Source organism: Siniperca chuatsi, linkage group LG8, assembly GCF_020085105.1.
Source record: "Siniperca chuatsi isolate FFG_IHB_CAS linkage group LG8, ASM2008510v1, whole genome shotgun sequence".
NCBI classification, from domain to species: Eukaryota; Metazoa; Chordata; class Actinopteri; order Centrarchiformes; family Sinipercidae; genus Siniperca; species Siniperca chuatsi.
The window spans coordinates 24,505,174-24,526,857 of record NC_058049.1 but is presented as its reverse complement, the minus strand read 5'-3'; the positions used below and the strand labels follow the sequence as shown (position 1 = coordinate 24,526,857).

General features: G+C 41.0%; 2 protein-coding genes across 5 annotated transcripts in view; both read left to right on the top strand.

Moving 5' to 3' along the window:
* Positions 1 to 21,311, top strand: part of snx25 (sorting nexin 25) — a 39,621-nt gene extending 18,310 nt beyond the window's left edge. The window contains exons 22-23 of one of the 4 annotated variants that reach the window (XR_006378815.1): positions 19,124 to 19,145; positions 21,264 to 21,311. The gene's annotated coding sequence lies outside the window, so the exon portion shown is untranslated. Of the gene's footprint in view, positions 1 to 19,123; positions 19,152 to 21,263 lie in introns of all 4 variants that reach the window. The other 3 variants (XR_006378814.1, XM_044204556.1, XM_044204555.1) reach the window with 3 other exon arrangements.
* Positions 215 to 16,746, top strand: LOC122879927 (centrosome and spindle pole-associated protein 1-like). Its single transcript, XM_044204553.1, is given in 29 exon segments — positions 215 to 354; positions 1,170 to 1,290; positions 1,563 to 1,635; positions 1,872 to 1,975; positions 2,288 to 2,353; positions 3,523 to 3,848; positions 3,983 to 4,083; positions 4,370 to 4,466; positions 4,859 to 4,916; positions 5,339 to 5,616; positions 6,527 to 6,645; positions 6,804 to 6,945; positions 7,559 to 7,670; positions 8,948 to 9,095; positions 9,214 to 9,342; positions 9,900 to 10,012; positions 10,295 to 10,444; positions 10,643 to 10,786; positions 12,690 to 12,757; positions 12,759 to 12,801; positions 12,992 to 13,058; positions 13,329 to 13,455; positions 14,042 to 14,166; positions 14,248 to 14,379; positions 15,001 to 15,041; positions 15,181 to 15,241; positions 15,466 to 15,575; positions 15,763 to 15,919; positions 16,284 to 16,746. Coding segments are annotated over 28 exon segments (3,363 nt in total). The 5' UTR covers positions 215 to 354; positions 1,170 to 1,191; the 3' UTR covers positions 16,457 to 16,746.
* Positions 21,312 to 21,684: the final 373 nt, after the last annotated feature.

Genomic DNA, 21,684 nt, shown 5'->3' with positions numbered 1-21,684 from the left:
TGAAGATGAAGAAGTATAAAGGAATGAATGCATTGTGAAATACCTTTTTGGTTTTTGGCTGAATTCCAGTTAACTGCTGTCTGGGCCCTTTTAACACACAGACACATCAAATGCTTTCAGCGTTGCAGAATTGTATAACCAGCTGAGATATGACAATGTTACAACGGTGGGCCCAAGGACACTGGTTTTCTCAAACGGGGGTTTATTTTGATACAAAACCCGGAAGTAGTACAATATTATGATCCACTTGCTTGTGATGTTGGGCTCAAAGAAGACGACCAAGGCGCCGCCAACATTTGCAAGCTAGCAAACATTGCCTTATCTAGTAACGTCACATTCGAGCAGCGCTCAATGGTAGGTTTTGTTTAATGCTAACGACAAAAAAAATGATAATTACTTTAGAAAGCTAACGCTAGCTGGGCGAGGAGCTAGTCATTAGCTTAGGTTAGCTTTCCTAGTTTTTGTGTCATTCTTACTGGCTTTACTTTGGGTTTGCCTTTCCTTCAGTTAAAGCTAACAAGCTAGCTAACGTAAGCTATAAGCTACTTTTAACCAACTAAACAACCATTATCCCAAACAACGTGTTAAGCTTATTGTTATTCGTCATACTCGCAATAATTGTATTGTTATAATTATAGTCACTAAACTAATACAGTTACCGGGGTAACGCTATATGTAAGGAATGTGACGCTGTCATGTTAATTGTGGTTGCCTGACAACGGAAAATTAAAGAGACAGTAACGTTACCGACATGGCCGTTAATCAATATGAGACGAAGTGCTGTAGTAAAAAAAATGTAGAGTCGACTTATGTGTAACGTTAGCCCCTCAAGTGCATATGTGTATTTTATCCACTGCTTTAAAAACTAAATGTAACGGCACCCAAGACAGTGTTGAAAGGCCCAACTTGGATTCATCAGCTCCACAGATAATGCACCAGTAAAGTCAACTGCAAAGTGTCTCACAACAGTACAAAGCCGATAGTGTGTTTTCAGTCCAGCTCGCGAGTGATTTGAATTGATTAGCACTCATGAGACCAGATAGGAGGAAACAAGTGAAATCACCTGCTGTAGTCTTTGGTTGTGATAAAACCTGTATACAATTGGCTCTCTCTGCAGTAGTGATAAATATAAGCAATCATGGCATTTTGTGTTCTCAATTGGGTTGCAGCTTATAACTTTGCCAAAAGGAGATGGATGACGAGCTGGAGAACTTCATCAGGGAGCGGAAGGCCAGAGTGGCTGAGGATAAAGCCAGTTTAGAACAAGACCCTCCCTACATGGAAATAAAGGTGTGTTGGAATGATAGTTGTTAAGTTATTAGTTCTGAACTGGTTATGAATAAATGGCTACTTACTATATAGATAGACACCCCCCCAAGGACACAAGTGGAAACTTATAAAAGCTTTAGACTGTAACTGATAAAAAGTATTGAGTATTTGACCCCTTTTAGTATTTGTTTGCAAATGTGAAGTTATAAACCGAGTACTGGGATGACCCTTTCGCAGTGATCTTACTGTATATATCTTTTAATGCGTGACATTCCTCTATTTTTGACTGACAGGCAAAACCCCACAGAGGGTATGAATCCGCTGTTAAGGAGAACATCCCTCCCAAGTCCATCGCACAGGGGAAAGGTACAGTACATGCCCAAATTTTCCTTCTTTAAGTATGTTTTTTTTTTGTTTGTTTTAGATTCTTTTCATTAAAAAAATCTGCAAGTACCTTAAGTTTATCATTAATAGTAACCCATGTCATGTGAGCAATGTTTGTCAGGGTAGATGTTGTTTCTTCAAAGTGGCAGTTGTCTTGTTTTGGCACGAAACTCTTCACCTTGTGTCTCTATTAAAAATTGATGGCTGTGTTTTGTCAGAGGAGAGCTGCGGTGTAGGTCTACCCCTCGGTGTAGAGTATGAGCGGAAGAAACAGAGGCTGCAGCATGAGCTCCGTATGGACTACAGGCGCTACATGGCTCAGGTGAGTGACACGGACTTAACCTGTTTACTCATGTGTTTGGCTGTAGCAGACGAGAGCTGTGTGTAGTGTTTGCAGTCCATTACTGAAACACAGACAAAAGCTGCGATCCAGGCCTGGATCCACTGAAGTCAGCATTTCTAAACTGAATATGTTGTATATGGCTAAAAGTGGTGGTCCCATTTCAAAGACCAGAAATGCAGTTATTAGCTTTAGATTTTAGCTTTAGCACACTGCTTTTTTTGTTGAATTAGTGTTGTAGGAAGAATAAAAGTCACTATGTTGGAATCATGACAGTAACATTTTATGTTACAGAAAAAACACTTTGACCCTTCCGAGCCTGGACCATTAATTCACCTTGATAACAGGAGGTCTGTCAAGGTAATGTCTCTCTTTGATGACTTCATGATGTCAGTTGATTTGAAAATGATGTCTTTGACTGGATGGATAATTATGTTTACAAAAATCTGACTCTTGCTGGCATATCACGATTTTAAACTTAAAAACCTTGACTGTTTTAGTAGCCAGCTTTTAATGAAAGAAAATAACTGAACTTCCTCCTCAGTACTGGATGAATGCCAAAATCTATGGAAGAGCAGACTAACTTGGAAGGAATAAGTGGTACAGAAACCTAGTGCTAACTTTCTCATTCATTCTTTATGGATAAAGATTTAATAAAAGGTCCAAAGGGTCTCTCTTTGTTTCCCAAAACATAGACAAAATTCAATTAAAGTACATTGTGAAAAAGAGCAGTAACTGCTATGGTTTAGATCAGTGATTCACCACCACTTCTGCAGTTTCCAAAGGGTACATGGAAAGATAGTGGAGTAGCTCAAATAATTTTACAAAGTAGAAATTACGATTTGATTTAAAAAACAAACAAAAAAACAAACAAAAAAACAACATATATTGAGTCAGTGATAACACCTTAACTCTGTGACTACAAGTGTCACATAGTGAAAACTAGTTAAATAAGTGAAATAGTTAGCTAAAAGTAATGCATAAATGGATGAATGAATAGCTAAATGTAATGGATAAATGGTGAAACTGGATAGCTGAAAGTAAAGAGATAAATAGTTAGCTAAAAATACTGGATAAACACTTGAGACAGTTAGCTGAAAGTAATGTAATGACAGTTGTAAAAGGTAGCTGAACATAATGGATGAACAGTTGCAACAGTTTAGTAGAGAAATGGTTGATATTGCTAACAGGAATCTCTAAATGTTTGAAACATCAGCTTCTGGCATTTTAAAACACTGACAGTTTAATTGTGTGGAAAAAAAAAATCAACTTTTGTATCTTTAATAGATAATATCCAGTTTCAAATCAGTTGAAGAACATCACAGGTAGTGTCGACGAAGGGGTACTTGAGCTCGTCTGACATAGCTGTGGGGGTAATGTCTGACAAAAAAAGCCTGGGAAACACATCAAACCAAACAAACTAAATTATAGCTTTGATTGCTCCAAACTTGGCATTTATGCTTAAAATGGTCGATGTGGACGTGATGATAGCTTCACACCCTGTTTTTTTACGATCATGTTTCCTTTAGCAGCACCTGCTTGAAGACCAGGCAGGTGCTCTTCCCAAACAGCGACCCCCGTCACGTAGAGATGCAGCCACTCTAACAGAGGACAGTAGGGGGTTTCACAGGGCTTTGCGCCTCGCTGAGGTTAAGACCCTCTGCCCCGAGGAGGATGAGGAGCAGTCGTCGGTACTTCCCAGGTATCGTGACCGCCTGGGGAAACCAGCGGACCAGGAGTCAGAGGAGGAGGGCTTCAAGGAGGAGCTGGAGCTGATAGAAGGCAGGAGGCGCAGACATACAGGGGCTGAGGCCAGTTATGAGAAAAGACGACCCAATAAGACGGCAGATGGCAGGTACCTGGAGAAAATTGTCCTTTTTGTGTTGTTCATTTATGTGTGCACGTTAGAAGAATGTTATACAATAGCTGACTTGTTGTTGTCCTTATTTATCCTTTTCTTTCAATCTGTTTTTATTTGGTTTTTCCCAGGGAGAAGAGGGAGAATCCAGAAAGTGCTGCCAGAGAAGGCAGGAGATCGAGAGCACTGAACAAAAATGAGGATGCTGAGTTTGCCACTGGCCTTATAATAGGTTAAAGGATGTTTTGCATTTTGCAACCGAACATTTTGTTTTAAAAAAATCAAACGTCCAGCATTTGATTTATTTATAAGAAATGAATATGCACAAAATCAATTTGAACATGTATTGTAACCTCTGAAAGGATGGTTCCTTTCAGAGTTATTGGTTGGTAAAGGAAAAAAGATATTACTTTTCTGAAGTGATGGATTATGAAACCCATTTAATGGCATGACAAGTTCAGACTAAACTACTAAAAAGAAATGATGGTCTCTTTTTAATTGGTATCCCATCTTTTCAGGGGCAGCTGATACAGAAGATGTATTACAGAGGAGGAAGATGCGCTACAGACAAGAGCTGCAGGAGCAGATAGCTGAACAGCACAGGAACAAGAAGAGGTACATTGTCAGTGATTCTTGTCTTTTCATGTACAATGTAACACCTAAAATACTAACATTTTAGGCCGGAAGATGACCCATTCAGAGAGACTTGCAGTTGCTGCAACAATAGATAAAGCTCAACTTTCTAGTACTACAAGCAACTGTCTTGTGTTTGAATCATCATGTATGATAGATAAACCTCCTGAAAGACTGAATGCACATTAAAAGATATGGGCAGCTAGCTACCATCCTGGCAACACCTAATGTGTCAGTCAAAGGCCTTGTGGTATTGAGCAAAACCCTGAACCGCCACTTGCTCACTTGTTGAACATCCCTGTGGATGAGTGTCATTAAATGCTTAGCATTTGTAACAACTGTGTGTGTGTGTGTGTGTCCGTCCGTGTTTGCAGGGAGAAAGATTTGGAGCTGAAAGTTGCTGCGACGGGGGCAAATGATCCTGAGAAACAGGTCAGCTGGCAAACTCTCATTTAGTTTGGCTAAAGAAGATTGTTGATTATCTTTAAGGTCACAGGCGGGTGGATACAAACTCCCGAATTCACTGACCATATTGAGTATTTTGCCCTCCAGCCACATTTGTAGAACATAATCTGTGAATGATGGTTGTGTCTCGGCCAACATGGACAATATTTTTGTTCATAGCAAACAGTGAGTGCAAGTGCAGTGCAAATTTTATTTTTATTCCTTTTTTTTTATTTGAATCACCAAAAGGCGGGCAAAGTGCCCTGATAATATCAATATAACTGTGAAATGCATGTGCAGCATAAAATGATGAAATTAGAGTTAAGGGTAGATAACAAAGGGATTTTCAATATATATCGTTTACAGTATATTTGTTTATCTTTTCAATTTTGTCTCTATCCACAAATCAGCCGGACCGAATCAGACAATTTGGACTGTGCAGAAGAGAAGATCATCAGGTTTTGGAGCCTTCAGCAACAGGAGAAAGTGAAACATCGTCCAGACGTCTACCTGATAATGCGAAGATAGGTGTTAGAGGCGGAGAGATGCTTCCTCCTGAGCAGCCCCATGTGGCCTTCCAGTCCCCAATGCTGGAGTACAGCTCTGCCCTGGGGCTGGGGGGAGGAGGCCTGTCTCCCAACAGCCAGCCTGCTGCCCCCTCCTTCCCCAGAGCCATGGACACTCCCAGGTTTCCTTGAACTTAATCCTCATGTACCATATATAATCCTCAAGAATTCAGTCCTGGTCAGTCACTGTGGTAACAGCAAGTGCAGGTTAATACTACATAAGTCCTTTTTTAGCAGCTACATAACAGAAGAGCAACTGGTGTATCTGTTCACAGCGCAGCCAGACGAACTCACATTGTTTTGATAAAGAAGTCAATAATAAAGCAACTGCGAACTGATTTATTTTATTTTTTTGCTGCGCACAGTGCAACAGGTTTTCCACACAACAGCAGAGAGTTGGTTCTTTTGCTGAGGAGTTGGAGGTGTGCAGCCTGTCGCCTGTAGCTGTTGAACGATCGTGGTTAGCGTTAACTTTAGTGACAAATACATTGCGTTTCCTATGACTGTTTCACAATAAAAGCCACCCTGTGTTTTGCCAATTTAACGCTTTTAATGTGAAGCAGTAGGAAATGTTTGGTTTGCATTAGAAGTGACTTATTAAAGCGCCAATATGGCTGCGGCAGAGTGAATACGGAACAGTGAGGGTGATATCAGTGAGATAAAATTAGACATGGAAACGCTTGATTGCATGCATGCCTGTGGATCTCCACAATTTGAATCCAGCACAGGGATGGCGGACATGAAAATCTTAAGGATTATAACTTGAAACTCTGTAGTGTGGTCACAGGCAGTTTTGACAGGTGGTTATTTTTTGCCATGTTTCTGGGCAGTCATTTGACATGTAATTTTTGATATTGTGAAAAATAAAATTCAGTATAAAATAACTTTCAACTACTGTGTAAGTCTTATTATAATACCGAACACCTAAATCTTCAGCCAGAAAAGTAGGACCTGCAGAAAGTTTTAGATTTGCAATGAGACACTGTTATATAACAACAACTGATTATTTGATATCCTGCCTTGTATCTCCAGAATCCCCTTGTTCCTTCCTCATCCTCCTTCAACTCTCAGTGAAGCCTACAGGAGCCCGTATGGAGAGCCTCATCATTACTATGGCACCAGGAACCTGCTTGACCCAAACATGGCCTACTGTAAGCACTAGTCTCCTCTGTTAAATGGGAGTAAAACAACTTTCTTTTTCTACGGTATACGTCACACTTAGTGAACATATTGGTAGTAGGCTATACAAATATGCTACATTCAGCATTATCGTCATAATTCTAACATGCGTTTTAATTTTTCTGTCCAGATGGTCACTTGTCTGTTCCTGGTGCTGGCCCTCCCATGTCCTACTGGAACGTACCACCGGGGGGAGCTGTGCCCAGCCAGTTTGGTAACCACAGCCCTCACAGCCAGCACAGTGGAAGCAGCTTCCCTGAGCCTCCAATACAGTAAATATCTCCTTCGCTTTTTAGTACTTTTGATGTTGGCTGCTAATCATTTTCTGACCCTGCTTTCCAAGCCAAAGTGGCAGGAAGTGTATCTGCTTTACCAGGACACAGGCATCTTATTAATTGCCATTTGGTGTGGTTTGGTTTCCTGTCAACTTAATTCACTGAAACAGTGTTTTGTTATAGGTTTTGTTAGGTTATAATTTCTAACCTAACAGAATGGACATGGCCTTAGCACCTGCTTGTGTTCTGATAGAGAAATTGGCTTTTAATGCCCCATTAAATTGGACAATTAACTAGTGACGATAATGGAATTTCTTGTGTCTGGTAAGTTTGAATATCATTTTAGTGAGAGCTGGTTTCAGTCATAGTCATCTGGACACTGTTTTCAGAATCAAGAAGCTCCCATCCGGAAGTCCGGATGGGAGCCGAAACGTCTTGATTCTGAAAACAGTGTCCAGATGACTACGACTGAAACCTTTTCTATGATAGAACACTCCTGGACGAATGAGGGACTACACCGTCTTATTTTAGTGAGAGATGTAATAAGACACACAACAGGGCAGAAATCCTGGTCAGATCCGAACAGTGTGTTCTGCATCTCTCCTGTCAGGCCTAGCAATGAGGCTGCTACTGTGGACTCGCAAGTCAGGGTTTTCCCTCCAGAGAGATCCAGATCAACCAGGGAGAGGATTTTGAGCTACAGGGAGGCTTTGAAACAACAGGTAAACACATTTTTAAATCTACATTTAAAACAGTCTTTTCCAAGATTGGTTCAACAGATAAGCCTCCCTACTGCCATCATCATCCATTAGAACTATAATTTTCCTCTAAAATGCAAGCAACTCTAGTCCTGATATTTAGGTCTAATGACCTGTATTATAATAACCTAACCAACAAGTATATGGATTAAATGACCAATTAGTGCTTGTAGTAGAATAAATCCAAACAATTACTTGGCAGTGGTTGCAAGTAACTTTTAACTTTAATTGCATCCTAGTCTGTTATATGTTGGCAGGAGGCTTCCAGGAGAGGGAGCAGTGAGCTTTACAACAAGGTAAAATGGATGTAGTTAAGACTAAAAGATATAGTGTAAGTTAAGTTACACCCTTAGATCCTCATAAATTTCTTGATAGAGTCGGCAGTAGAAGTGTTTGTGAGATCTCCCCCTATTCAGGTGGTAACTTCATACCCCAGTGCCACCTCAGTCCTTCATCTTTCTCCTCTAGTTGCTCTATGATACTGAAGCTACAAAATTCCTCTCTACTTCTCCCCTCAGCTTGCATTTTCTTTTCTTTTTTTGCCACATGATCGCCACAGGCTCTTTACCAGGTGGCTCATCACTGATGTACTTTGGTTGTTTGTCGGGCTGATGTTGGAACTTAATTCTGCCACTGTTACTCTAAATCGCTGTGGTCAAAGTATTATTATTATTAGTATTAGTATTTAGTATTATTACCAATTCCTATTCCATGTTCAGGAATTGTGGTGCCTGAATACTCTGTTTTACCCTTCCGGGATACATTCATACGTTTTAGAACTGATAGCTCAAGAGTTACACCTGCAACCTAGATTTGACAACATGTGATAAGTTGAACTAATATGTGAAAATGAACTTGCTACTCATTAACTCTCAAAATTCAAATCCAGTTACCAATTGTTTTGGTGTCCCGATAATACCATATTACTAAAATGTATCTCATCTTTATGTTTGAAAGGTTCTGGCTGTTGGTTGCAGTATTTTGTATATATTTGGTTTCGCACAGTAAGCATATTGATAAATTTGAGAGTAATATGGTTCACAAAAAAATAAATGTAATATATTTTAATCACAAAGACTTACCCAATGTTTCACTGGGTCAGTTGGAAATAATTGCGCTTATACAAAGCACTGAGAAGATGTTGTCGTGAAGAAAATTAGCTGCTGATAAAGAATATTTCGTAGAGAATAACGGCTGTCATTTGAGGATTTTGATGTAACCTAGAAAATACTGTAATATAGATCCAGGAGCAACAGGAACGGAGGTGTCTGGAGAGGGAGGAGATGGAGCGTTACGAGGCCCAGCTGGAGGTCGACATGAAGAACCACCAGCCCTGGGGTCGAGGTGGAGGAGGAGCCCCACTCAGAGACAGCACTGGAAACCTTATCGGTATGTCCCCGAGTATAGTGTCTGCTTTATATATAATACTGTGAAAGGTATTTTTATTGTTTTACAACTTTTTTTCACTGCGTAATTACACATACTTACCTCCTATTCATGTTGCCAGCTGACCTCAACCAGATGCACAAGCTGAATGAGGAGGCCTACAGCAACCCGGAGCAGTGGCAGAAGAGAGCCACGGCTGCCATGACCGCCCGCCGGGCAGAGCTCCCTGACCCCAATGAGAGGGTCTCTGGTACTGTAGCAGAGTGCAGTATCCATGACACTAGTGACTCTGGTAATGTAAACACCTTTCTTCTCAATGTATTGTAGCAAAACTGGGGACAAAAAACACAAACAGGCATAAGCTGAGATTTCAGTGAAAGTCACTGAGGAAAAATATGTACAGCAGTAGGTCTTGGAGCTTTGGTAAATGTAATATTTGAATGGTGATTTAAAGAGAACAATGGGACTAAAAACAGACAAAACAAAGTAAGAGGACTGTTTTAATCATATGTTCTACACAGCCACAAAGCACTGTAAAATCTAAAGAAAACAGAGGGACATAAACTGCACTGCTGACTCCATGAATGCCTAGAGCTCATTGAGGTTTACATACAAATACTCTATTTGCTTTTCAATTGGGGAAATTAACACTACAGAACACTATATTTGCCATAGCATGGCAGTAAAGATTGGTACTACTGCTTATTGAGATTTATCAGAGACTTGAAAGAAAATGTATTTAAAAAAAAAAAAAGTGTTCTTTGGTCCAACTCGTGTAGAATTTCTTCATGTTTTCTGCTTTTGCAGGTTTCACCCATGTCCAAACCCCCCAGTTTGCCAGAGGCAATGTGTTTGCCAACCAGCCCACCCAACAACAGCTCCATGAGCAGGACAAGTACAAAGCTTACCTTAAACAGCAGGTACTGCTTTTAAACAGCTGGTGTTACTTCTACCGGCTATCTTTTATAGTAGGCTTTCTTGTTGAGCATCACTTCTGCTGGCAGACGACCAGCCTTTGGACATTCTGTTCTCTAGAAATTTTGCTAGCTGCTAGAATAGTGCAAGTGAATTTCAGTTTATCAGCACAAATCAGAAAGAGGTATATATTTTTTGTGCCTTGCTAGAAAGTTGCTTCAGCCTTCCACCTGCAAGTAAAAGTTGTTTGGGGTTTATGGGGTTCATTAACCTTGGTTTGTTTACAGATTGAGGAGAAAATGCGTAAAAAAACGGAGGAGAGGGAACGGACAAGACTGGAGGAGGAGAAAGAGGAGAAGAGGCTGGTGGAGCAGAGGGCTCGCATCCAGAGGGAGTATGAGGAAGAACAAGAGAGGAAGAAACGAAAGGAAATGGAGGTGAGGAGCTAAAAAAACCAAACTCCTCAGTTATGGGCAGGGTTTACACTTGTTTTGAATAATTGTACTTGATCATGTAATTATTTAAAAAATAATAGACTACAGGGAAAATAATGTATTGGATAATGTCTTTCCCTCCATCTCCTCTCGTACCTCCCTCATCTATTGCTGCCTCGCTCTCTTTCCTCTGTCTCTCAGCAAAAGGCCAAGAATGAAGAGCTGATTCAGCTGGCTGAACAGAAGAAGAAGGAAGTGGAGAGGAAGAAGGCGGAAGCGGAAGAGAAGGAGAACGCAGTACTGAGGAGGCAGTATGAGAGGGAGAGGCAGGCTCGGGTAGAGGAGGTTAGTTCACTGACGGCTCCACAACCACTTGGCAACAAGCACCATCATGCTGCAGTTTAGACATTAATGCTGTGTTCAGACTACCGGCGCCAAAGCTACAAAACGGCCGAGCGTGGCCAGAAGCTATGTCGCCGTTGAAGTGTTGCTCAATCTCTCGTTGACGTAGCATAGCGTCAGCTAACTTACAGCTAAATAACACAGTACCACAGCTAGCCATTGTGCGTTTAAAAATGCACGTTACATACCTGCTGCTCATGTAGCCAGCCTCTGCCAAGGTGCATTTATTTTTGTTACTGTCGTGGTTTTAAAAAAAAAAAAAGGGTAGGGTTTGTAACTTCATGTCACCGGCTTCCATTGAAAATGACTTGTAGCCTATGCTTTGTCGCCGATAGTCTGAACACAGCATAAAAGTTACAAGTGTAAAATGGGAAGTTGTGAAGTTTTGACAATGTAAATCTCAATATCATTTAAATTATGTAACTATTACATATTTTACCATGCAGTTATAATTATTATACAACAATTATCATACAGTAGTAATCTGCAAACTTCCAGTACTAGCTTTGTAATCTTAGTGAGCATGTACCTGTTAAGAAATGGTCTGATTTTTATTGTCACTGGCTGTAACCACTCAAAGACTGGAACTTATCGTCTTTCCTGATAACGCCATTGAATGTTGTCCAAAAGATAATTTTACATGATGATCCACATGATGAAATGTTGCCTCAACCGTAGCTGCTGGTCAGCTGGCAATCAACTGGCATGTATGTTCTGCACATGAGTGGGGGGGAACCTGGTCAGTTGTCTGTATTAATAATTTGAAAAACACTGCGGATAAGAAACAAACCAGCTACCTTTTTCATAAGCGGTCTCATGAGAATATTGATGTTGCAGCTGGCGCTATAAAGTTCTGCTTTGCTCTGCTTTTCACTGGCATTGTCAGCTTGTGGTCTTTTGCTTGTGGAAGAAGAAAAGGCGCGAATAGTTGGCACGAAGTGGCTCGAACACTATTCCAGCCATGATTTGTGTGTCAGGTAACGTTAAATGACTTGCCCACGGACATTCAGCTTACTTTCTAGTTTGCCAAGATATGCTGTTGTTGTGATGTGAGCTATAGTAGCAGGAGAGTTGTGAGTATCGCTGTCTGGAGCTGCTGTGCTGGCTCTGGGAAACCGTCTCGTCCTCTCTGGCTGTTAGCTTGACAGCAGCAACTGTAGGGACGGTTTGCTAACCCACAACCTAGCTAACGTTAGTTACATTACTTGCTTGTGTCTTGTTCACTCTATATCATGGTATTTGTCATGGTATTTGTCATGGTATTGGATTTCTCCAGAATCGCATACATCACCTTTTTAGTAGTAATATTTCTTCTGCTTTGACATTCTATATTGATCACCCCAGTGGGAAATTCTCTTTTCCACCCCTGTTTAGGATGCAGGATCAGTGGCAGCAGTGTTGCTCCGCTGAGGCAAGACAAGAGTTATTTTATGAATTTATGAATTATTTATGAATTTTAAGAATTATTTTTCTTTGTTAATTTGAATGAAAACCTTTTGTTGTTGAGATCACCTGCCAAATTATACTAACTACAACACTTGATTTTCCTTTTTCTTCATGGCTGAATATGGGGTGAAATCACCTTTAACTGGCAACACTTTACTTGAAATTCCCCTATTTAGCATTTGTAAGCAGTATATAAACATTTAACAAATGGTTTATAATGTAGTTAAAACACGCAGACTGTCCTGTAGCATGTCTGTTGTTAACCATCTGTAGCCATCTTAATATTCCCCCTTTTTCTTGAATTACACCAAAACACAGACAGTGGGCCATCAAGTAAAATTTAATTTAACCATCATTTTTATAACTTTTATGTAGTGAATGGGTGGCTGTGTGTTCTTAGGTCCACAGGGAGCCCTCGCCTCCAATCCCCACTCTGCAGAAGAAACATGGGCTACACCAGTACACCCCAGGCCCCCACTGTTGATAGCCAGCATTCTACTGCCCCCCCGTCTGTGAGTCTCTCTCACACTCACACTCACACACTCACACGCGCGCACACACACACACGCACACACATTGATTTGACAAAAACTTTTCTTAGCAACTTCTTCCCAGGATAAATAAAGGTTAGTAATGTGTTCTCTCTCCCTCTGGGTGTCTCTGTTTTCACACCCTTTTCACTTTTCTATCTCTGTCTTTCAGGAGCGCTCTTTGTCTGGTCTCCAGTCCCCTCCTGTCCCTGCTTGCAGGAATCAGCTCCGAGCTGCAGGTACTGTAAAAGCTAGGCAGTTAAAAATGTAATTTCAGCAAAGAAGTTAAATTTGACTTTCCAGGTGTTTGCCAAATCTGCAGTGTCTTAGTGTTTGGTTCAGTCAGTGTTTAAATGTTTCAACAGGCAGTTGTTCCACAATTCCCAGACCATTGACTTAATGGTTCACTGTGATATTATTTAGTAGTTGAAGCTTAGTACTGAGAATTGGTTTTGGTAGTGACAACACTGTATCAGATGTAGACTGTGTGTGTGTATGTGTGTTTTCAGGTGACCAGCACAATGTGTTCAGTGAGCTGTCAGCGTTGCGTCGGCAGCTTCGCAGTGAACAGAAACGGCTGGAGGGTCGTCTGCAGCAGGGCGACTGGGAGGAATCAGACTCTCCTCTGAGTGACAGGTCAGCCCCAGGCAGATGCATCACTCTTACTGTAACCTTATAATATTTATCACAAAAAGCAAGTATATCACAAGTATTTTACTGCCATCTTCAAACGCCTGCTATTTTTTTATTACCCTTTAACCCTAATTTTTTAATCAGCTCATTAACTTATTTTTAATTTATTTTATCTTTTTAATGAATGACCTTTTCACTGTGACATCAGAGCTCACCTGAGCGACTGCAGTTCACCTGTCTGTGTCTGCTGCTCAGGCTGCTGCTGACAGGATTCTCCTGACAAAATTATGCATGACATTCACAAACAAACTAATCAGATGGACAAGCTGTAGCCAATTTACCTTTTTATATATTGTCCATAATATAATGATCTATATTATAGAGGTTTGTGGATGGCGTTAAAATTAACGCCGTTAATGACCTAATTAACGCTGTTAGTTCATGCCATGATTTGTAAGGATTCTGCTGTGCCATATGAGTGACTGATAAATTGAATATATATTTTGTTTTGTAAGCATTTGTGTGTGTGTGTGTGTGTGTGTGTGTGTGTGTGTGTTTGTTCGTGTGTTCTTGTCTTTCATTTGTCCAGACATCGGGAGCGTCCCCTGGTGGACGTGTTTGATATGGCCAGGCTGCGGCTCCAGGCTCCGGTCCGAAGGCCGAACTCCAGAAACCTGCTGCGAATCCATGACTCCCTTAAGCTCAAATACACAGGTAATGCAGTCTTACAGTCACAATTGTACTTACTGCAAACCAACATTACTGTGACGGTTTGTATGTGTATGTGTGAGTCAGACGGTGAGTCTAGGCTGGGCTTCAGTGAGGTCCCTAAGCTGGAGGAAGTGGGTGTGGCCAGCAGCAGCAGGAGGCGGGACTACAGGGATCCATATCACCAGCTCAGCAGCCAGAGGTCTACCGTCCAGGATGGTCAGAGCTCACTGCATTTTTTTTGAAGACCTATTTATCTCTTTGTTCTGTTCTATTTATTGTCGTTGACTTACAGGTATATTATGCTAGGTCAACAGTTAGCGAACAAAGTTTCTAATGTGGATGTTGATTGTTGTCTTCTGTATGGCCCCATTTACACCTGATATTGACGTGATCTGTATCTGGATAATGGAATTCAATTCACGGGTCTTTGTATTTGCACCCGGTATTAATAAGCGTTGTTGTTATCTTGATTCTGCACGCATTGTGATTGGATCTCAATATGCTAATATTAGTTAAACTGGGATGACTGACTTGTCAACAAACATGGGGAGTCACAAGTCAAGAGAAACGATGCCATGGAAAGGAATCATTCATTTTTAATTTACTTTATACAAGGAAAGACTTGCTAGCTGCCGCTACTATGTGGCTTTTGCAGTACCTGCTTAAGCTAGCAGGAAGAGGCGGAGTTAGGTGACCTTATGACTTGCTGGGTGGATTTTTGGGCAGATCACATATTAATGCCAGTTGTAAATGGGCTCTATGGCTTTTGATATTTCTGAGGTAGTAAAAAAAAATATATAATAAAATAAATGAAATAATGTCCTTGTTGTGTTGCAGACTATTTTGACCTGTCCCCACCACAGCAAAATGACTATCTGGTGAGTCGAAAAGAAATAATGGTTTGGTTTTAATCAAGCACCTGTGCTTCAGCTACAAATATATACAAATATATGTACTGTAACAACTAACTTGTAACTATTGGGAGTGGAGTTTTGAAAAGAGTTGTTTATGTTGCAGAGGAGTGTGATGGGGGGGTCTGCAAGAGGTTCTCTGCTGGAGTCAGAAAGTGCTTTCATTGGTAAGAACACAATGGTACAGATGTTGTAATGAAGGCATTTTTACTGTCATTATTTGAATCAAGATTCACCTTGCTAGATGTGAAAGCTCCCAAACTCCATATTATCGTCAAATGTCTGCACAACACACAAACAGCCAAAACTCTTAAGCTACTACAGCACAGTGTATCCTCTGTGGTTGAGATCCCTGGGGCTAATTTTGGTTGTGTGTGCGCGGCGTGTTGAGACCCCCTAGGCGATGCCTTTCCAGTGCCGTGCACCCCCGAGCTTGAGAAGACCCCTCTGCTGTCGGCCAGGGAGAGGAGGAGGCTGGCCAAACAGTCACAGCGTCCCCAGGTACAGGCTTTACACACCTCACAGGTTTCTGACGTGTTGTGGTGTAGCTTAAACAACCATGTGAGCTCAAAAGCTACAATTATGTTAGTGAGTTACAGCTTTAATTGTTTTTATTTTTTTGTTTTTTTATTTCCTTTTTTTGCAATCACACATTCTTATTTTCATGTCCTCTGGTTTGTTGGTTCAGGATCGTGCTGCTTCCAGCCCGCCCTTTGGCCCACATGATGACGACTCTGCCCACACAGGTAACAGACTGCAGCAGGAAGTAGAGCCCAGCGGTGAGGGGAGGAGCCGGGACAGGACAGGTCGACTCATGGCTCTTAGTCGCCATGGCAACACAGCCAGTAAGACTTGAGTTCTGCTGGTTATATTTTATGTAATTATTGCAGTTTTGTTGGACGAATGCAAATATCAGCAAAGCAGTTTTCAGGAACGAAGTAGAGTATTTTTCATGTGCAAATTAAAATTCTACATTTGAATGTGTTTAATGGGTTTCCAAAGCCCAGGGGTCATTAAATTTAACCAGTATTCAAATAACCATGGAAACAGTTGATTCAAGATGGACAAAGAATAACATTGCCATTTTTCTGCAGCAAATATTTAAACAGAGTGAGTTCTGTAGCTGTTTTTAAGACAAGGTTGGTCTTACGTTTGGTATTTACATTTTTTTTTAATGTTTCACTCTGTCTCCCTGCTCATGTTCTTCAGGGCCACTGGATCTGTCTGATGACGACTCCTCCCCTCCCCGGTTTTCTCATCACAATCTCAACCATCAAAGGTCCGTAGAAACCGTCGGCACGGATCGCTGGATGCGGCCAGGAACATCGGACACGCTGAAATGTTTGGACCGACCATCAAGAAGGGAGCGGTTGACGATGTAGTACAGTGTCCAACGAGACTGGGTGGTGCCTTCCTCTTTTGACAGCTCGTCTTAACCCAGACGCCCCTCTGTCTTTGAATCAAAAAATTATGGTTTGTTTTAACTCGTGGATTTTGTGACGGATGGATATGAACGTCTGAATAATGATAATTACGGGTATGTTAAATCATTGTTTACATCAGAGAACCTCAATATCTGATGTATGTGAGAACTCGCATGTTCTTGTTTATGTACATTTACTATTTTATTAATGACTAAATTATGTCTTAAATAAATTATATTTTAATTATATAAACTGTGTAATTTGATCGTATCATTTGTGCATCCTTTGACAAGGCATCACAGCCTCAAATGTACAAAACTTTAATCTCATTCACATTATTTTTAGGATTTTTAAGTTTTTGCATAGAACTCCATCTGCAAAAATCTGCCATACTTTCTATGCTCACAATGAACTCTTTGCACACGTCTAAAAATTAGCTACATTTATTCAGGGAATAAAAACCCTATGTTTCATTATCACTTACATGTACCCTATATTAACTATATTATTGTTAATATTATTTTTTTATATGAATATATTATAGTTTGACATTTTGTGAAATTCACTTTCTCACAAAGAGTTAGATGAGAAGATCCGATACCACCTTTGACTGTCCGTTCAATATGGAGCTAAAGCTTTATGCTAGTTTAGCCTAAAGACTGGAAAGAGGGAAACAACTACAACTACTGTTTCCTGGCTCTGTCCAAACGTAACACAAATTTACAGTCTATCTATTTTGTTTAAAAAACAAAACAAACCAAAGTATCAAAAATAAAAGTTTAAAAACCAAAGTGTAAAAATGACGGAGCATTTCTTGGCTGGGCACAGTGACTTCCTGAAGGAATACAATATTCACAAGTATGTTTTCATTTCCTTAGAATAAGCTGTTTTTATCTACAGAGGGAGCGGATCCCCTTCCACGGAGGCCGCCATGTTGCACCGCCATGTTTCTACAGTAGCCCAGAACGGACGAACCAAACACTGGCTCTAGATGGGGCCTTTTGTGTTTTTCACGAGTTTCGCGGCCACCGTAGTTTCTCCTACACGCTTGTAAGGGGAGGGTGAGGCGAGCAGTATTCAAATGGTTGCAATCTGCAATTTCACCGCTAGATGCCACTAAATCCTACACACGCTTTAAAGCAACAAGAACTTCCCATCCGCCGTTGGAAAATATGCCATTTGCTTGATCAACAGGGAGTGATCTACTTTATTCTGCCTTGTTTCAGCCAAGACACTGGGACTTGTTTCCAACAGAAAATGCTGAACCTGTGGTTAGGTTTCACTTTACCTGCAGAATTTCACTTGTTTTATTTAACTAAACATCAGCATGGTAGTATAATCATTTTTAGAGGTTAGTATGCTGATATTAGCATTTAGCTCAAAGCACTGCTGTGTCTGAGTACAGCCTCACAGAGCTAATAGCATGGCTGTAGACTCTGAGTCTTCTTTGAGATATTTCATTCACAGGAGTTGTAAAGTATTTGGGGCTTCCTGTTGTTAAACAGCAAATGTTCTCATATCCCAGTGAAATCTTGCGCAGTCAGTCTCCAAACAGTCGTTACATTATTCACTGTCTGTGGAGCAGCTCCAGGATTAGTCTCTAAATCACAACCTGAATAATGTCTTTTCTCTGCTGTTCAGTGAAAGTAAAGACTCACACATATTAAAACTAATCTCTTTGAATTATTGAAAGAAGAAAAGTGAAACCATTTAAGGCTGGAAAGCCTGTGGGAGCCCGTCTTCTGCATCATCCACCAAACCTGAACAAGTGAAAACAAGATAATGAAAAGCTGCAGCGCTTGTGGTCGTTTGTTTTTCATTTGATTTTCGGACAATATACTATATTGAAAGCAGAGCTGTTTCCATCAAACTTCTGGTGTTGGATTCTCTCACTGGAACATAAATGCAGCGTAACGAGTAAGGCTACAAGCACAACTAGAGCAATGGCACAAACTCAAGATGTGGATTACCACTCAAAAGAGAGAATTTCTGATGATCTGTCCACCAAATCCCATCCAAAATCTTTATTTAGACAGAAACTAAGAAGTGTGATTACTATGTGGTCAGGTGGTCTGGATTTGATGCAGTGATGGCACAGACTGGAGTGTTTGTTGTGCTTAAAGAAGCTTTAGAGCTTTTGTAGTGGTTGAGCTAGTGGCTGACAACAGTCTTCACATAAAAAAAATGTGAAAATACATGCATGACAGAAGGTCGGAGGCCATAGTTGTAGTCACCCAAAAGAGAGAATGCTCGTCTTACTTGCATGCTGGAGTGCACACAAATGCACGTTTCCCACCTCTCTCTGTCTACCAATTGTTTCTCATTCTCCTTCTGTCGTCTTTGTCCCTCCCAGTACCATCGCTCTGTTCTCTCTCTCATTCATGCTCTCTCGCTTGTGCACACATACACTCGCTTGTTCACGCTCTCTCTTTCCTGTCTGGATGAGCACTGTCGCTCGCTCTCTCTCTCTCTCTCTCTCTCTCTCTCTCTCTCTCTCTCTTTCTCTCCCTCTGTCTGTATGAGTGATGACCTTCTCCAGCATTGGATAGGAAGGAGGATAGAAGCCATCTAAACTCTGCTATGCCCCCATTACTCAGCCAGACACCCCAGTGTCAATATGCCTACACACACACACACACACACACACACACACAGTGCATCCCACTCAGCATTACACTGACTCATGAAGGCCACAGCAGCATAGCATGGCTAGCAACTTCATCCAAAAATTGATTGTCCAGGCAAACCCCCTCAGCTGGTTGAATTTATTGCTCCAAACTAATTTTATGGTCTTTAACTTTCCAGCAGCCCAACCCAAAACACAGGAAGCCTTTCGCTGCACCTTCCCAGTCAGCGTCTAGCCTGGAGCCAGCCTACTTTTCATGCTTGTAGCTTTTACGATGTGAAAAGGCATCTAAAAATGTCCGAGTTTAGCCAGTGTTTAAGGGGCACTGCACCAATTTTACACATCGAGATCAGTTAACTAATCATGGGGAGTATTACTCTAACCTGTTAAGCAGATGAATAATGGCTGCTGCACCAATGTCCCTTACAAGTCCCCGTATTTTATGGAAGAACAATGCTAAGTCGCTGAAGTACATGCCGCTGTAAAACAGCATGACATGTTATCAACTTATAAATTTGTTATGGCTAACGTGTTAGCGAACAGTTGCCTAATTACACTTCCAGCAGCAACATTCATTTAGAGGTGTGTTTCTGACCACCAAACAAACGCAAAAGTCCACAATTCAGCTCTACTTTAAGCTCCGTTTTGCTCTCCAACTCCTGAGGGAAATATCTGGCCCTGCAGCTGCTAAACCCTCCACTGTGTTCCCCAGCTAGCTGCTAACTTTGTCTGTCTACAGTGGGTTTATCAGAGCTCTTTCACTAAAAACAGCTGCCTGCTGTGGCTGGAAACAACGCTGATGAGAGCGGCCAGACTGAACCAAAACAGTGAAGTTGTGTCCTGCAAAACCAAAACAACAAACTTAAAAATGCTTATTATTATATATAATCAAAATTGTTATCCATTTTTAATATATATATATATATATATATATCTTTAATTTCTCACTACTGCATGCAGAAACATTTGAATATAGTCTCTATTAGGAACTGAAACATAAAATAAGGCATACCAGGCTAAAAAACCACCATGTTAGCAGAAAAAGACTAGTTGTTTCCAGCCCACTATGCTGGCTGCATTTTATACTTATATATTTCCTCTCCATTTACCTACTGAAGGCAATATTGCCTCAAAAATTGCCACGGAATACATCCAACTGCTGTACTGTATCTAAGTGTTTATGTGTGTGTGTCAGTGGAGAGAATACACAGTCTATGTAAATGACTTCAGTGCTTGTCTTGGACAGCGTGTAGAGGATCCCATTCATTTTGGTCTGCGTTATGAATCCTTGATAAGGCTAATGAACGCCATAGCTCACTTATGCTAATCAGTTTCTTGAATTAGCCTGCCACTGGAGTGGCCTATTAGTGGAGATCACAGCGTAATGGATGATATTAGGGCTGCACTGCCCACTACGGTTTGTGTGTGAGCGTATGTGTGTGTGTGTGTGTATATGAATGAGTTTGTGTTCTCATAATGAGTTAAGTGTCTTTGTGCAGCTATATGTGTGTGTTTGAGGGGAATAGGGGTGCTAATGAAGCACAAATAATGTCCAGAGTTCATAGAAACTGAACACAGAAAAATATTATATCCTTTTTATCATGTTCTATGTCATTGAGTTTTTTTTTTATCTTAAGAGACTGTTTGTAAGGAGGCCACTGGAAATGAGTAATACCATTGTCTTACCACTGGATGGCAGTAGTGTATTACACAGGACTACCTGAAGTACAATAATTCAAAAGTCTCTCTCCAAACAATAAACCTCAGCCTGTGAGATAACATATTCAGGCACATGAGGCAGACTGGGCTCGTTTCAGTAGCCACGGCGAGTATGATTAAAAAGAAGAGAAAGAATGTATTTAAATGTATTCAGATTGAGACTGTGATCTCTTCGCGCAGTGCATCACACTCAGTGTCTCCTTCAAAATTTCCAAAACTCACTTCTTCTTTGTTTTTTTGCCTCTCCTCTCCCCCCTCTTTCTTCCCCTCCCTGTCTCATCTTTCCCCCTCTCCTTTGCCTGTTCACGTCCCCTCCTCCCCCCACTCCTACTCAAGTTCAAGCCAGGAAGCATCAAACAAAATTTTGGATCAATTGTTTGATCATTCCATACAACATCACTGCTACGCCCAATTTAGTTGACACACACACACACACACACACACACACAAACACACACTGATACACACTTGTGTGGCCTATCCCTTATGTTACCTCTGGGATGTGGCTGACAAATGACAGCGCTACTCGTCTGCCAACCCTGAGTCTCTTGCTCGGCAGGGTGTGTGTGTGTGTGTGTGTGTGTGTGTGTGTGTGTGTTGCTGGAGAAAAAAAAAAATCGTTGAGGGACACGGGGAGATGGAGGGGAGCATTGGCAAGATTCTTGCTTTCTGATTGGTTGAAGTGAACATCCTGCAGAGTTATGGATTTTTGACTGAAAAGATAGTTTGCTTCGACCATGTTGCTCAGCAGACTATGAAAAACGGCATATTTTCTTTCTATCCAAGTACAAACCAAATATTTGTGCTGGTAAAATCTGTTATTTGGCCATTTATGGATTTT